This window comes from Nerophis lumbriciformis, linkage group LG26 (assembly GCF_033978685.3).
Source record: "Nerophis lumbriciformis linkage group LG26, RoL_Nlum_v2.1, whole genome shotgun sequence".
Classification (NCBI taxonomy): domain Eukaryota; kingdom Metazoa; phylum Chordata; class Actinopteri; order Syngnathiformes; family Syngnathidae; genus Nerophis; species Nerophis lumbriciformis.
In genome coordinates, this window is record NC_084573.2 from 5915452 (window position 1) to 5932168 (window position 16717).

The 16717-nt window shown below is 41.6% G+C and overlaps 2 protein-coding genes across 2 annotated transcripts in view; both read right to left on the reverse strand.

Moving 5' to 3' along the window:
- Positions 1-16717, reverse strand: part of LOC133624001 (uncharacterized) — a 270822-nt gene that overhangs the window by 137168 nt on the left and 116937 nt on the right. The gene's annotated exons all lie outside the window — the stretch shown is intronic.
- On the reverse strand, positions 7502-16115 carry LOC140676646 (uncharacterized). Its single transcript, XM_072916230.1, has 3 exons — positions 16027-16115; positions 10746-10979; positions 7502-8846 (listed from the first exon to the last, which is right to left on the reverse strand). Exon 3 carries the CDS (start codon positions 8794-8796, stop codon positions 7789-7791), a length of 1008 nt encoding a protein of 335 aa, XP_072772331.1. The 5' UTR covers positions 8797-8846; positions 10746-10979; positions 16027-16115; the 3' UTR covers positions 7502-7788.

Consider the following 16717-nt stretch of genomic DNA (forward strand, 5'->3'; position numbering starts at 1 on the left):
GTCAGAGTTCTGTTCAACACAGTAAAGAGGAACCCAGGGATGCGCAGGACGCTGAGTAGAACACTTATTTTACTGCGAAAATCTACTCACAAAAACAATCCAAACAGGAGGTAACAAAAAGTGACGGTGCGAAAAAGAGAAGACAAAATGTGCATTGTGGGAAAAAGAACAAAAGCTACTTAAATACAAAAATAAACTCAACTTGGTTTGGAGTTACAAGACGTGCACACTACAAAACAACACCAAGATGGATGGCACTGGGAATGGCCAAGGTAGCAAAACACTGGAAGCATAGAATCAACTGGCGTGGAGTGGAATCGCCGAGTGCCATCCAGCTGTCAAGGTGCTGCTTAAGTAGCACCAGGGTCAATTGGAAGCAGCTGTGCACGTCCCACAACTCCGCCCACAAGGGCAACACAGCAACTCTAGGAGGAAGGAGAAATGTAAGAACAAGGTCAACTGCACCAAAAGAGGTAAACTGACAATACAAAGTGAAGTGAATTATATTTATATAGCGCTTTTCTCAAGTGACTCAAAGCGCTTTACATAGTGAAACCCAATATCTAAGTTTCATTTTTAAACCAGTGTGGGTGGCACTGGGAGCAGGTGGGTAAAGTGTCTTGCCCAAGGACACAACGGCAGTGACTAGGATGGCGGAAGCAGCCCTACAAACCACAAGGTGGCAGCAGGCGGTGACAACTTCCCTCAAATTAATTTGGGAAAAAATGCACTGAGCATAAGAGATAAATCATCACAAATAAAGTTAACTCATTCAAAAAGTTTACCTTTGTAACTCACTTCTATCCAAATTCATCCAGGATGTTTCTCCAGAATGTTCCATTGGAGAATGCTGTCAAACTGTTATGTCTACTAGGAAAATGTAAACCAAATATTTTTTTGTTAAATTCTGTCCTTTTTTCTATATATATATATATTAAAGTTAAAGCGCCAATGATTGTCACACACACACTAGGTGTGGCGAAATTATTCTCTGCATTTGACCCTTCACCCTTGATCACCCCCTGGGAGGTGAGGGGAGCAGTGGGCAACAGCGGTGGCTGCGCCCAGGAATCATTTTGGTGATTTAACCCCCAATTCCAACCCTTGATGCTGAGTGCCAAGCAGGGAGGTAATGGGTCCCATTATTATAGTCTTTGGTATGACTCTGCCGGGGTTTGAACTCACAACCTACCGATCATATATATATATATATATATATATATATATATATATATATATATATATATATATATATATATATATATATATATACATGTCTTAATAAGATTATCCAAAAAATAGTGCTCGATACCGTGGTAGAGCGCAATATATGTATGTGTGTGAAAAAAAAAATAAAAAAATAAAAAAAAAAATATATATATATATAAAATATATTTTAAAATATATATATATATATATATATATATATATATATATATATATATATATATATATATATATATATATATATATATATATATACATATAGATAGATATAATATACAGGACTGTCTCGGAAAATTAGAATATTGTGATAAAGTTATTTATTTTCTGTAATGCAATTAAAAAAACAAAAATGTCATACATTCTGGATTCATTACATTTTAACTGAAATATTGCAAGCCTTTTATTATTTTAATATTGCTGATTATGGCAAACAGCTTAAGAAAACTAAAAAATCCTATCTCAAAAAATTAGAATATTTCCTCAGACCAAGTATAAAAAAAAAGATTTATAACAGCAAAACAAAATCAAACATTTGAAAATGTCAATTAATGCACTCAGTACTTGGTTGGGAATCCTTTTGCACGGATTAGTGCATCAATGCGGCGTGGCATGGAAGCAATCAGCCTGTGTCATTGCTGAGGTGTTATGGATGCCCAGGATGCTTCAATAGCGGCCTTTAGCTCATTTGCATTATTGGGTCTGGTGTCTTTCAGCTTCTTCTTCACAATACCCCACAAATTCTCTATGTGGTTCAGGTCAGGGGAGTTGGCTGGCCAATCGAGGACAGTAATGCCACGGTCAGTACACCAGTTACTGGTGGTCTTGGCACTGTGGGCAGGTGCCAGATCATGCTGGAAAATGAAATCATCATCTCCATAGAGCTTTTCAGCAGATGGAAGCATGTAGTGCTCTAAAATCTCTCAAAGCGTCTGCCTTGGGCTATGGAAAAGAAGCACTGGACAGTTGCAGAGTGGTCCAGTGTCCTGTTTTCAGACGAAAGCAAGTTTTGTATTTCATTTGGAAGTCAAGGTGCTAGAGTCTGGAGGAAGGCTGGAGAGGAGCAAAATTCAAGTTGCTTGAAATCCAGTGTGAAGGTCCCACAGTCAGCAATGGTTTGGGGAGCCATGTCAGCTGCTGGTGTTGGTCCACTGTGTTTCATCAAGTCCAGAGTCAATGCAGCTGTGTACCTAGAGATTTTAGAGCACTACATGCTTCCATCTGTTGAAAAGCTCTATGGAGATGATGATTTCATTTTCCAGCATGATCTGGCACCTGCCCACAGTGCCAAAACCACCAGTAACTGGTGTACTGACTCCATAGAGAATTTGTGGGGTATTGTGAAGAAGAAGCTGAAAGACACCAGAGTCAATAATGCAAATGAGCTAAAGGCCTCTATTGAAGCATCCTGGGCGTCCATAACACCTCAGCAATGCCACAGGCTGATTGCTTCCATGCCACGCCGCATTAATGCAGTAATCCGTGCAAAAGGATTCCCAACCAAGTACTGAGTGCATTAATTGACATTTTCAAATGTTTGATTTTGTTTTGCTGTTATAAATCTTTTTTTTTTAAATTTGGTCTGAGGAAATATTCTAATTTTTTTATTTTTCTTAAGCTGTATGCCATAATCGGCAATATTAAAATAATAAAAGGCTTGCAATATTTCAGTTGATGTTTAACATGAATTTTTGTTTTTTTAATTGCATTACAGAAAATAAAGAACTTTATTACAATATTCAAATTTTCTGAGACAGTCTTGTATATAATGCCAAAGGACATTTAAAAAGAACATGAAAACATTCTAAAATAAATTATAAAAACAATTAGCATCAAAGACAAAAATAATATCACGAGAGTAATATTTATTTTGTTTCTTTTTTTCTTTCCTTATGCTACTGTTGTTTCAAAACATTGTTAAATATTTGAATATTTTAACGAAAATAAGTTGTATGTCTTTGTTTTGAAAATGTAAAATGGACAAGTTTACTTTTATTTTCAGAATGTTGAATGGGGGGCAAAGAGCTGGTTACTTGTTTCTCTCGCGAGATGTGGAAGAGAGAGCTGCTTACTTGTTTCTCTGGTGAGATCTGACAACATTACGCGCGAACCAAACACGGCGAGGATGAAGCAAGATGGAGTCGTCACAGTTCAGTGTTCTTAATCTGTGCTTCCATGTTCACATATATGTCCTTTATTAGTATTACCGGTAGTATGAAATGAAATGCTCCCCGGGACGATGGCTTTTAACCATTATTTTCTTTCTTTTTCTTTTTATGTATTTATTCATTTTACATTTTATATTAAATGTCTTGGTTTTTCCTCCCTCTGAAATTCCTATGAAATGTTTAACAAGCCATCCTATAATAATACAACAGCTATTAATGTAACAATAGAATAAAACAAATATATTTAATTATGTTTTTTTCATTATTTTAACAATAGGCTAATGTATATTACTTTATTACTTTTTTATGTCCATTTTGCATACGTTCACGTTCTTGTTCTGCAGTGCTGTGTCCTAATGTGCTTCGTACACCTGCAGGACCGCAAGCAAGGTCGCAGAGAAAATGTGGACTGGATTTTGAGTGATGTGGGCCTTTTCTATATGAACAAGTCCAAGGACCGCAAGCAAGGTCGCAGGGAAAATGTGGACTGGATTTTGAGTGATGTGGGCATTTTCTATATGAACAAGTCCAAGGACCGCAAGCAAGGTCTCGGAGAAAATGCGGACTGGATTTTGAGTGATGTGGGCATTTTCTATATGAACAAGTCCAAGGACCGCAAGCAAGGTCGCAGGGAAAATGTGGACTGGATTTTGAGTGATGTGGCCATTTTCTATATGAACAAGTGGAATGGATTGGATACTGACGCACTAAAGGGGCTCTCTACCTTATGCTATGAAGTGAGGGGAAACTGAGTGAATAATGACGGGTTATATGATTCTTTATTTAAACTCATATTCGGGCCACTTTATAATGAATATGTCGGCATGTATTTGTGAAAAAAAGAAAAGAAAAAAAAGAAAATAACATATAACACCAAATTATTTAGAGGGGCTTAAGAATATTTTAGGGGGGCTAGAGCCCCCCTAAAATAGGCCTAAAAACGCCAATGGTGGGAAGGTATTCACGCCTCCATCTGTGTCAAAAGGTGTTGGCGAGATGCTGCACCTTCCCCCACTGCTGGCGGTAGAGATCCTTGTTGTCGAACGTTCCAGGAGGGGCGGGGAGAGTGCACAACTTCTGCGTCAATAGCGAAGCAGGGGTCAGAAGGAAAGGAGATTCCGGGTCTGAGGAGATCGGTGTGAGTGGTCTGGCGTTATTGATCGCTGTTTTGATTGATTGATTGAAACTTTTATTAGTAGATTGCACAGTGAAGTACATATTCCGTACAATTGACCACTAAATGGTAACACCCCAATAAGTTTTTCAACTTGTTTAAGTCGGGGTCCACTTAAATTGATTCATGATACAGATATACACTATCAAATATATACTAACATCATAATACAGTCATCACACAAGATAATCATCAGAGTATATACATTGAATTATTTACATGTGGGATATGGAGGGGGTCGGGGGGGGGCGGGGGGGGGTTAGGTTTGGTTGATATCAACACTTCAGTCATCAACAATTGCATCATCAGAGAAATGGACATTGAAACAGTGTAGGTCTGACTTGGTAGGATATGTACAGCAAGTAGACACAGAGAGAGAGATCAGAAAGTATAAAAAAAAGTGTTTACATTTGATTATTTACATTTGAAGAGAGGGTGTTAGTTTAGGGTTGTAGTTGCCTGGAGGTGTTCTTTTAGTGCGGTTTTGAAGGAGGATAGAGATGCCCTTTCTTTTACACCTGTTGGGAGCGCATTCCACATTGATGTGGCATAGAAGGAGAATGAGTTAAGACCTTTGTTAGTTCGGAATCTGGGTTTAACGTGGTTAGTGGAGCTCCCCCTGGTGTTGTGGTTATGGCGGTCATTTACGTTAAGGAAGTAGTTTGACATGTACTTTGGTATCAGGGAGGTGTAGCGGATTTTATAGACTAGGCTCAGTGCAAGTTGTTTTACTCTGTCCTCCACCCTGAGCCAGCCCACTTTGGAGAAGTGGGTAGGAGTGAGGTGGGATCTGGGGTAGAGGTCTAGAAGTAATCTGACTAGCTTGTTCTGGGATGTTTGGAGTCTAGATTTGAGGGATTTGGAGGTGCTAGGGTACCAGGAGGTGTATGCGTAATCGAAAAAGGGTTGAACGTAGGTGAAGATGTCATGTTTTAGCTCCCAGCTGAGTCCCAAACTGCATTGGACGATCTTCCTGAGAGAAGGCTTTTAGCACATTAGAGCAGTTGGATGCCATCTTGTGGAGTCTCAGGTTTGAAGCAGCCAACATCTCCCGTGTCCTTGTCAGAGGTCGATGGCTTCCGTGGCTGAGGGTATCGACGTGAGCCCGTCGTCGACGTAGAAGTCGCGTTCCACAAAGTGCTTGGCATCCATTCCATGTTCTGCTGCACGGTGAAGCACGTAGATGGCTACTGCTGGGGAGGGTGAGTTACTGAATATATGGACTTTCATGCGGTACTCTACAATCTCTTGGCCGGGGTCGTTTTCTTTGAACTACAAGAAGCGCAAAAAGTCTCTGTTGTCTGTTGTCAAGTGTCTCAAAGGGCTGCACAAGCCACAACGACATCCTCGGTACAAAGCCCACACAAGGGCAAGGAAAAACTCACCCCAGTGGGACGTCGATGTGAATGACTATGAGAAACCTTGGAGAGGACCGCATATGTGGGTAACCCCCCCCCCTCTCTAGGGGAGACCGAAAGCAATGGATGTCGAGTGGGTCTGACATAATATTGTGAGAGTCCAGTCCATAGTTGATCCAACATAATAGTAAGAGTCCAGTCCATAGTGGGGCCAGCAGGACACCATCCCGAGCGGAGACGGGTCAGCAGCGCAGAGATGTTCCCAGCCGATGCACAGGCGAGCGGTCCACCCCGGGTCCCGACTCTGGACAGCCAGCACTTCATCCATGGCCACCGGACCTGTGCCCCCCCCCCCCCCCCCCACAAGGAAAAGGGGAGCAGAGGAGAAAAGAAAAGAAACGGCAGATCAACTGGTCTAAAAGGGGGGTCTATTTAAAGGCTAGAGTATACAAATGAGTTTTAAGATGGGACATAAATGCTTCCACTGAGGTAGCATCTCTAATTGTTACCGGGAGGGCATTCCGTCCTTTGAGACAGAGTACAACAGCAGGTCAAATTAAAGACCCTCATCTCTATATTTGAACCAGACCTCATGTTTGTATAATAGTTTAAAATCCATTAATAGTTTGGCATTGCTTGTGTTGTAAGTCCAGTTTGTTCCATAGTTTTATTCCGCATACAGACACACAAAAACGCTTACGAGTGGTTTGAGCTCTCGGCAATAAGAAATAGCCAAAGCCTCTCAAGTTATGAGCCTGCACTCGTCTTATAAAAAAAACGTTGTAGATTAGGCGGCAATAATTTGTTAAATGCTTTATATAAGATTAATAATGTATTATATTTAACAAGGTCATCAAATTTGAGCAACTTTGATTGCATGAACAGGTTATGTTCTAAATCAGTGGTCCCCAACCACCGGGCTGCGGCCCGGTACCGGTCCGTGGATCGATTGGTACTGGGCCGCACAAGAAATAAAAATAAAATATGAAAAAATAAAAACAATTTTTTTTTTATCAAATCAACATAAAAAAACACAAGATACACTTACAATTAGTGCACCAACCCAAAAAACCTCCCTCCCCCATTTACACTCATTCACACAAAAGGGTTGTTTCTTTCTGTTATAAATATTTCTGGTTCCTACATTATATATCAATATATATCAATAGTCTGCAGGGCACACATGATTGTATTTTTTTACGACAAAAATAAATAAAATAAATCAAAATAAAATAACCCTCCCCCCGGTCCGTGGGACAAATTTCCGAGCGCAGTAACAAAAAGGTTGGGGACCAACCAACGTTGTGAATGATCCGCACTGCTCTTTTCTGTAATATGATCAGAGGATGAATTGTGTTGTGCATCTTCATTTGCTGCTGCTGTTCTCACCAGCACACTTGTGTTTCTTACACTGGTACTTATAAGAGAATCTTTCACCACACACACTGCAACTCAACACTTTCTCTTCTGTGTGTGTTCTCATGTGTACTGTAAGAGTGCTTAGGTGATGAAAGCTTTTGTTGCAGCTTGAACAGGAGTATGGTTTTTCACCACAGTGCGTTCTCATGTGTGCTTTGAAATGGGGCCTTTAAGTAAAATCTTTACCGCAGATTGAACATGAAAAAGGTTTTTCACCAGTGTGTGTTCTCATGTGTACTTTTAAACTTTGACTTACTAAAATTTTTTACCACATTCTGAGCAGGAAAAAGGTTTTTCTCCAGTGTGTATTCTCATGTGTTTTCAAATATTGCCTTCGAGTAAAATCTTTACCGCAGATTGAACATGAAAAAGGTTTTTCTCCAGTGTGTATTCTCATGTGTGTTTTGAAAAGGTCCCTTCGACTGAGATCTTTACCGCAGATTGATCATGAAAAAGGTTTTTCTCCAGTGTGTGTTCTCATGTGTATTTTCAAATAAGCACTTTGTAAAAAACATTTACCACATTCTGAGCAGGAAAAAGGTTTTTCTCCAGTGTGTATTCTCATGTGTGTTTTCAAATATTGCCTTCGAGTAAAATCTTTACCGCAGATTGCACATGAAAAAGGTTTTTCTCCAGTGTGTATTCTCATGTGTGCTTTGAAATGGGGCCTTTGAGTAAAATCTTTACCGCAGATTGAACATGAAAAAGGTTTTTCTCCAGTGTGTGTTCTCATGTGTATTTTCAAATAAGCATTTTGTACAAAACGTTTACCACATTCTGAGCAGGAAAAAGGTTTTTCTCCAGTGTGTATTCTCATGTGTGCTTTGAAATATTGCCTTCGAGTAAGATCTTTACCGCAGATTGAACATGAAAAAGGTTTTTCTCCAGTGTGTGTTCTCATGTGTCTTTTCAGATTACGACGGTCATTAAAAGTTTTGTCGCAGAGAGAACATGTGAAGTGTGTGTTGTCAGTGTGACATGTCTTATCATCTTTAGAGTCTTCATCATCAGTGTCAGGAGAGTGTGACGTTGTGTCCTCACTATCTGATAGTGGAGATAAGAGCTTGTCTGCTTGTGATCCTCCACAGTGGTCTCCATCAGCTTCTGTTGTCATGTGTTGAGTTGAGCTGCTGCTTGGAGGCTCCGCCTCTCTCTTCTCCTCACTTTCACTTTTGACCTCATCATCTTCACTCTTCACAATCACACTAATCACTGGGAAGTCCTCCAGTCCTTCAAGATGCTCTCCCTCCTGACTGATGCGGTGTTCCTCCTCTTCCTCTTTAATGTCAGGGGTCAGTGGATCTTCCTCTTCGTCCTTAATGTGAGGGCTCAGTAGAACCACCTCTTTAAAATGGGGTGTCAGTGGGTCCTCCTCTTCCTTTTTAAAACGTGGGATCAGTGGGTATTCCTCTTCTTTCTTAATGTGGGAGGGCTTTGGTTCCTCCGTCCACATCCTGAAGCTCCACTTCTGTTGCTCAGGGTTAAGATGTTCTTCACAGACGTCTGCAAGACAAACACACCATCTCTGCTCAGTCACACAACGCATTCAGTACTTTTACATGCACTTAGGAAAAACAAATTATCATATGAACTGTCTTGAAATCTCAGTGACGCACAAACACGCTGCTCTTTACAACATTATTCACAGGAAAATAAAAACAAACCAGGACGACAGGACTTTTTATTATGGATAGACAATATGGTTTAAAATTGATTTTGCGATATATTATTTCATATAGAATGCTTTCTCACCTCTAAGATGGTGAAAGCTAATTCTAGATTATAAATCATGCTTCTCACTTATATGGTGAAGGTTGTGGACACAAACCGAGAACTTGGTCAACTTTGACATCCAACTTAGACCTGGAGATGGCAAGAAAGACACGAAAATACGCTCTTTTGCACCCACTCTTTTTGAACCCTTTGTGAGGATTAATTCTTCATCTAAACGGGAAGATATGAACATCCCATCAGTCGGCATCCCAGTGAGAGCAGACATTGTATGCTTAAAATGAGCAAGATATGTAAATATGACATGTTATTAAGAATGTTACTACATTACATATATACTTACAGTGTGTATTTAAAATGTTGATGAAGGTTTTAGGATGTTATTTAGAGCACTTTATAGGCAGAATAGAGCGGCTACCAATGACTCAATTGTTAGCTAACTTTTGCTAAGGTTTATTTTCTATTGAGGATGCATTAACCATCGACCTGCTCAGTGGCCTTGTGATTAGAGTGTCTGCCCTGAGACTGGAAAGTCGGGAGTTCAAACCAAAGTCATACCAAAGACTATAAAAACGGGACACATTGCCTCCTTGCTTGGCACTCAGCATCAAGGGTTGGGGTTTAAATCACCAAATGATTCCCGAGCGTGGCCTCCGCTGCCTTCACCTACTTGGGGATGGGTCAAATGCAGAGGATCATTTCACCACACCTGGTGTGTGACTACCGTTAGGACCTTAACTTTAACTTTCATAGGGACTGTGAATGATTCCAAAAAGTGCAGTTCTCCTTGAAATTAGAAAATAGAACAACAAGATATCATAGGAATTGAAGTGAATTATATTTGTATAGCGCTTTTCTCTAGTGACTCAAAGCGCTTTTGTAACACAGGTGTCAAATACATACCTTTGCAGAGACTATTAGGCTCTTGCTCTGTAATACTCTTTGAGCGCTGCGTGCTCCCCCTAGTCACGTGACCGCCGCAGTCCAATTAGCTTTGGTTACATGCCGGTAGCAGGAAGTGGCCAGTAGACAGGACGTGAGGGGAGACAGATTGTCTTTCTGTCTCCTTGGGTCAAGAATGCTGGGAAGAAATTAGCTTCTTCCTAGCGACGTCTTTGGGTTGAAAACTAATTTGACCAACTTCCCGGTCTATGGCCACGACCTTCGCCGATGCAAGCGTGAGGCATGATTTATAATCTAGAACTAACTTTTACCAACTCAGCGGCGATGCAGCAGCAGCTCAGTAGCTAGTCTACCTCTCTGCGAGCAAGGAGCTGTTTGACTAAAAGTAGTTCCTCGATGTTAACTCTTACAATTACAATGCTGCTAATACTTGGTTAATATACAGGTCACTACAAGTAAATGGAGTAATGTTGGTGATTTTAAAGGCACAATAGAGGACTACCATTAAATGTGATTTTAGCCGCCTTGTACTCGCAGTTTTTTACTATTTAGCATACATATTGGATGACGAGATTTTTTTATGAGATTTTGATACAATTTAAGACATTCTAAGGCCTTAAGTTCAAATGATTAGATGTAAGACTTGAAGTCTATGAGCATGAACTGATGAAGTCTACTTGGATGAGAGGCCAAACATCTTCTAAGACAAAGTGAACAGTCCAGTTGTGATGGACTGAATGCCCTGAGAATAAAATGATATGTGCTTACTTGGACTGTGATGAAGCTGTGAGGACTCAGGTGGTTTGTCTTCATGGTCTTCAGTCTTCACAGAGACAACAGTCAGTGGAAACTTGGTGAGATAAGCCTCCTTCTGCCCTAGAAGACACTCTTCCTCCTGAGTAACCCAGAGATTCTCCTCTTCCTCTTTAATGTAGGGGGGCTGTGGATCCTCCTTCTGCTGAAGGGCACGTTCTTCTTGACGAGCGTTTATCTGCTGGACGTCTGCAAGACAACACAAACAAACTTCAGTTCAGATGTGTCAAATATTTTTTTAGTCTCTCAAATACAATATTTTCCAAGTGGACTGAGACACTTGGCGGTGATGTTCTTCTACACATGGAATAATCATCAGTTATTGATTATTATGAATTGTGTATATGATCTTGACTGCACGTATAAAAGTTTCATTGTGCTGCAGCATCGAGTGACGCCAACTCGCTCCTCCCACTACCAACCTACCAGCCAACCTTGACGTGCGCCTCCAAAATAGTCCGACCTCACGTCAACGGTGACCAGGACTGCAGAGCTGTGATCAGTTGGCTTTACTTTTACACGCAATATCCTCTCCTCGTTCTTCCTTCTGCGAAAGCAACATTCTTAAAACCAACAGAAAACAAACAGAAGTGCAGCAAAGCACGTGTAACAAGTGCCAGCGAGTGTGGGCGTGCGATAGTATGCCGGTTGAACCTCACCCACACCTTAAGAAATGTGCTGGCGTCAGAATATATATACACTATATTGCCAAAAGTATTTGGCCACCCATCAAAATGATGAGAATCAGGTGTCCTAATCACTTATAAAATCAAGCACTTAGACATGGAAACTGTTTCTACAAACATTTTGTGAAAGAATGGGCCGCTCTCAGTGATTTCCAGCGTGGAACTGTCATAGGATGCCACCTGTGCAACACATCCAGTCGTGAAATTGCCTCGCTTCTAGATATTCCTTAGTCAACTTTATTACCGTATTTTCCGCACTATAAGGCGCACCTAAAAACCACAAATTTTCTCAAAAGCTAACAGTGCGCCTTATAACCCGGTGCGCTTTATTACGATTCATTTTCATAAAGTTTCGATCTCGCAACTTCGGTAAACAGCCGCCATCTTTTTTCCCGGTAGAACAGGAAGCGCTTCTTCTTCTACGCAAGCAACCGCCAAGGTAAGCACCCGCCCCCATAGAACAGGAAGCGCTTCTTCTTCTACTGTAAGCTACCGCCCGCCCCCGGAAGAAGAAGAAAAAACGTGCGGATATCACCGTACGTTTCATTTCCTGTTTACATCTGTAAAGACCACAAAATGGCTCCTACTAAGCGAAAAGGATCCGGTTCATAAAAAGACGCAATCTCTCCATCCGCACACGGATTACTACCGTATTTCACAGCAACTGATATTCCTGTGAACCGCACTGTGGAACGGGAGCACGTACGGTGAATATTCGCACCACAGGGAATGAGAAGTCATCCTTCACTGTGGTTCTAGCTTGCCATGCTAACTTCCACCCATGGTGATATTCAAAAGGAAGACCTTGCCAAAAGAGACCTTTCCAGCCGGCGTCATCATAAAAGCTAACTCGAAGGGATGGATGGATGAAGAAAAGATGAGCGAGTGGTTAAGGGAAGTTTACGCGAAGAGGCCGGGTGGCTTTTTTCACACAGCTCCGAAGGCGAACACACCTTCACTAAGACGGGCAGACAGCGCCGGACGACATACGCCAACATTTGCCAGTGGATCGTAAATGCCTGGGCAGATATTTCGGTCACAACTGTGGTCCGAGCTTTCCGGAAGGCAGGATTCACAGAACAACAGCGACACTGACTCCCGATGACTTCGACGAGACGGAACCGGCCATTTTGGATACCACGCTTGCGCAAGTTTTCAATTTGGACACCGAAGACGAAGAATTCGAAGGATTTACGAATGAAGAATAACTTCAGAAGGTGAGCGCTATGTTTATTTTGTGTGTTGTGACATTAACGTTCGAGCAACATTATGTTACTATTGCTCTACACCATTTTGAATTTTACTATGTTTGTGATTGCACATTTGCGTACATTTTGGGACAGAGTTGTTAGAACGCTGGTTTTCAATATATTATTAAAGTTTGACTGAACTATCTGACTGTTTTTTTGACATTCCCTTTAGCGCAGCGTAGGCGCGGCTTATAATCCGGGGCGGCTTATTGGTGGACAAAGTTATGAAATATGTAATTCATTGAAGGTGCGGCTAATAATCCGGTGCGCCTTATAGTGCGGAAAATACGGTATAAGAAAAGTGAAGAGTTTGGGAACAACAGCAACTCAGCCACCAAGTGGTAGGCCAGGTAAACTGACAGAGAGGGGTCAACGGATGCTGAAGCGCATAGTGCAAAGACAGTTGCTACAGAGCGCCAAACTTCATGTGACCTTCCAATTAGCCCACGTACAGTACGCAGAGAGCTTTATGGAATAGGTTTCCATGGCCGTGCAGCTGCATCTAAGCCATACATCACCAAGTCCAATGCAAAGTGTCAGATGCAGTGGTGTAAAGCATGTCACCACTGGACTCTATGGCAGTGGACACGCCTTCTCTGGACTGATGAGTCACGCTTTTTCTACCTGGCAATCTGATGGACCAGTCTGGGTTTGGAGGTTGCCAGAGAACGCTACATTTCGGACTGCATTGTGCCGAGTGTGGAATTTGGTGGATGAGGAATTATGGTGTGGGGTTGGTTTTTCGTGAGATCGACAGGCGGATCGGTGCGGCGTCTTCAGTAATGCGGACGCTGTATCGATCCGTTGTGGTGAAGAAGGAGCTGAGCATGAAGGCAAAGCTCTCAATTTACCGGTCGATCTACGTTCCCATTCTCACCTATGGTCATGAGCTTTGGGTCATGACCGAAAGGACAAGATCACGGGTACAAGCGGCCGAAATGAGTTTCCTCCGCCGGGTGGCGGGGCTCTCCCTTAGACATAGGGTGAGAAGCTCTGTCATCCGGGGGAGCTCAAAGTAAAGCCGCTGCTCCTCCACATCGAGAGGAGACAGATGAGGTGGTTCGGGCATCTAATCAGGATGCCACCCGAACGCCTCCCTAGGGAGGTGTTTAGGGCACGTCCGACCGGTAGGAGGCCACGGGGAAGACCCAGGACACGTTGAGAAGACTATATATCCCGGCTGGCCTGGGAATGCCTCGGGATCCCCCGGGGGGAGCTGGACAAAGTGGCTGGGGAGAGGGAAGTCTGGGCTTACCTGCTTAGGCTGCTGCCCCCGCGACCCGACCTCGGATAAGTGGAAGAAGATGGATGGATGGATGGTTGGTTTTTCAGGAGTTGGGCTTGGCCCCTTAGTTCCAGTGAAAGGAACTTTGAATGCTCCAGGATACCAAAACATGTTGGACAATTCCATGGGATGGCACTTTAAGTTCATATGTGAGTAAAGGCAGGTGGCCAAATACTTTTGGCAATATAGTGTATATACATTTTTTTTTGAGAATATTTGGGTACCTCATGCTTCGATTACAAACAAAATATTGGTGCATGTTTAATTTGTGTACATTATATTAAAGCCATTTTTAATATTTATTTCATTAAATATTCACTTACATGTATAATATATATATATAATCACTTACAATTGTGCAAATAGTGTATTCGTAATAACAGGCATCAGTTGATTTAATTTCCATATGTCCGCCCGAATGCAGCTGAGATAGGCTCCAGCACCGCCCTGCACCCCCAAAAAAGGGACAAGCGATAGAAAATGGATGGATGGATAAACATTAATCACTTACAATTGTGCAAATAGTGTATTCGTATTAACAAACATCAGTTGATTTAATTTCCATGATACGTCCGCCCGAATGCAACCCCACAACCCCAAAAAAGGGACAAGCGGTAGAAAAAAATGGATGGATGGATGTCATCAAGGTAATAGAAGTGCGACACAAAGTAGACTACTGCAATGTATGTGTAATACAATATATTACACTGTCATAATAAAAATAATCTTAATGTTTATCCTGTAAAGCGTCTTTGAGTGCACCGAAAAGCGCTATGGGCGAGGGCGGACCTACGTCACTTCCGCCCTCCAATCCCCTAGCAACGCGGTCGCCATATTGAATTCGTTGAAAACAAACCAGTTCACAGCGAACACAGCATTGACAGAAAAGGCTTAAACGACTGCCCTTACCGCCTTCCAGCAGATGCGTGGACTGATAATCCTACACAATGGCCGGACATGGAATTTGGAAATCTTTATGTCTACCTCACAAGCGCACCAGGTCGGTTGTTAGCTTCGGTTGTTATATAACGAATAAATCACATAAATAACTACAAGAACAACTACAAGTAATGTTTGATTACAACAAAGGAGACTTGCAGACAGCATTTTACGACTGTCTTGAAAAGTTGATTAAATGGCAACATGAAAATTATAGGGTTTATTGGTTTTGAAAAACCCAACCGTTAAGTGCAAATTTAAATGAAACGGGTTTTCGAAAATAGCCTTTATACCGTATGTTATTGTTGTGCAACAACAACAACTTCAGCTGTCGAACGTTATTCAGTAAACATTTAACTGGTTCAACATTAGCATGGACGGTATAGCCAAGTTGTGGTTAAGAAGGTGGATTTTTGTTCCTTATATTTACCAGAAACGAAGTGATCCGAACACACGACCCGGGATTTTGGGGGACTCCAGTGAGAACCGTCCTCGTTTTCCCGGTGTAAAGCTGCGAGCCATTTGTCTCGTCTCTGTGGGCTTTTAGCACGCTTTGGCAGAACAAAATAAGACCTTTGTTTTCCCTGTTTCCAGTTGTGGTTTGCACAACCAAAAACAACACAGTTTTGGGGCATTTTCGAGGCAGAATGACGGGTTTAATCAGCGCAGGTCGACAGGTTAAAGAGTCATGGCGACGGTTTGTTTTCAACGCCAGTCAGGTTGCTATGGCTCAAAGAACCCGTATGTAGCTCAGTTGCCCGGATGTGGGTGCTGCCCCATACCAAATAAAATGTATTATTATTATTATTATACAATGTGACTTATTCCAGACTTAAATTACGAGACGTTCGTTCCTTTCTAGTAACAAACATTTAATGATGTTAAGCGTGACTGTAATATACGGCAAAAAAACAGTTAAAGTATTAAATAAGTCAATATAATTCTCATAGAGAACATATAAAAAACGCTCGCATTTGCTACAAAGGCCTGCTAGCGGGCTAACGCTAGCACGTTAGCTTCGAACAACATATTAGGTAAATAAGATAAATAATATAAAATTATATAATGTATATTACCTCATAAGCCGCATGTACAAGAGAGGAGTGGAATATATTCTTCCTATTGTTACACCAGCAACTCTAAAATGGAACTTTCTTTTGTCCTGTGGCTGGGCGAAGTAAGTGTGCACCACTCACTATTGTCCCAGTGAAACACGTGTTTGGCCAACATTTGTTCCGCGGTTGAGAACACCTCGATGACGTCACACAGGAGGAAGAACAAAACAAGATGGCGTCTGACGGAGAATACGTTGTTTTGGTTATTATGGTTTCTTGGTCTTAATTACCACGTCCATGTGCACATGTATGTCGTTTAACGGAGTAAACGTCGTTATTAATTGTTTGTATAGCGGATACATTAGTCTGAGTGCACTTTGACGTGCTAGCCTAGCCTGCTGGTTAGCTTAGCTTGTTAGCTGCTAACAAAGAGATGCGGAAGTGATCGACACATCAAAGCAGAGATCCAATGTAAAGTATTATTATTGGTATTATTGTGTGAACATGTCTACATTACAAATGATGTGAGCGTTGGTGAATCAGCGAATAACTGCTGCCATTGAAGAAATATTTGTGATGTTAGAAAGAAAAACAAAACGATAGCAGAGTAGGAGGAGTAGTGATGGGTTGATGAGGCGTCATGAAGCGTTTCGACACATTGCAAAACTGTATTGATACTGTGTCGATACTGTGTCACTAAATACTGACATCT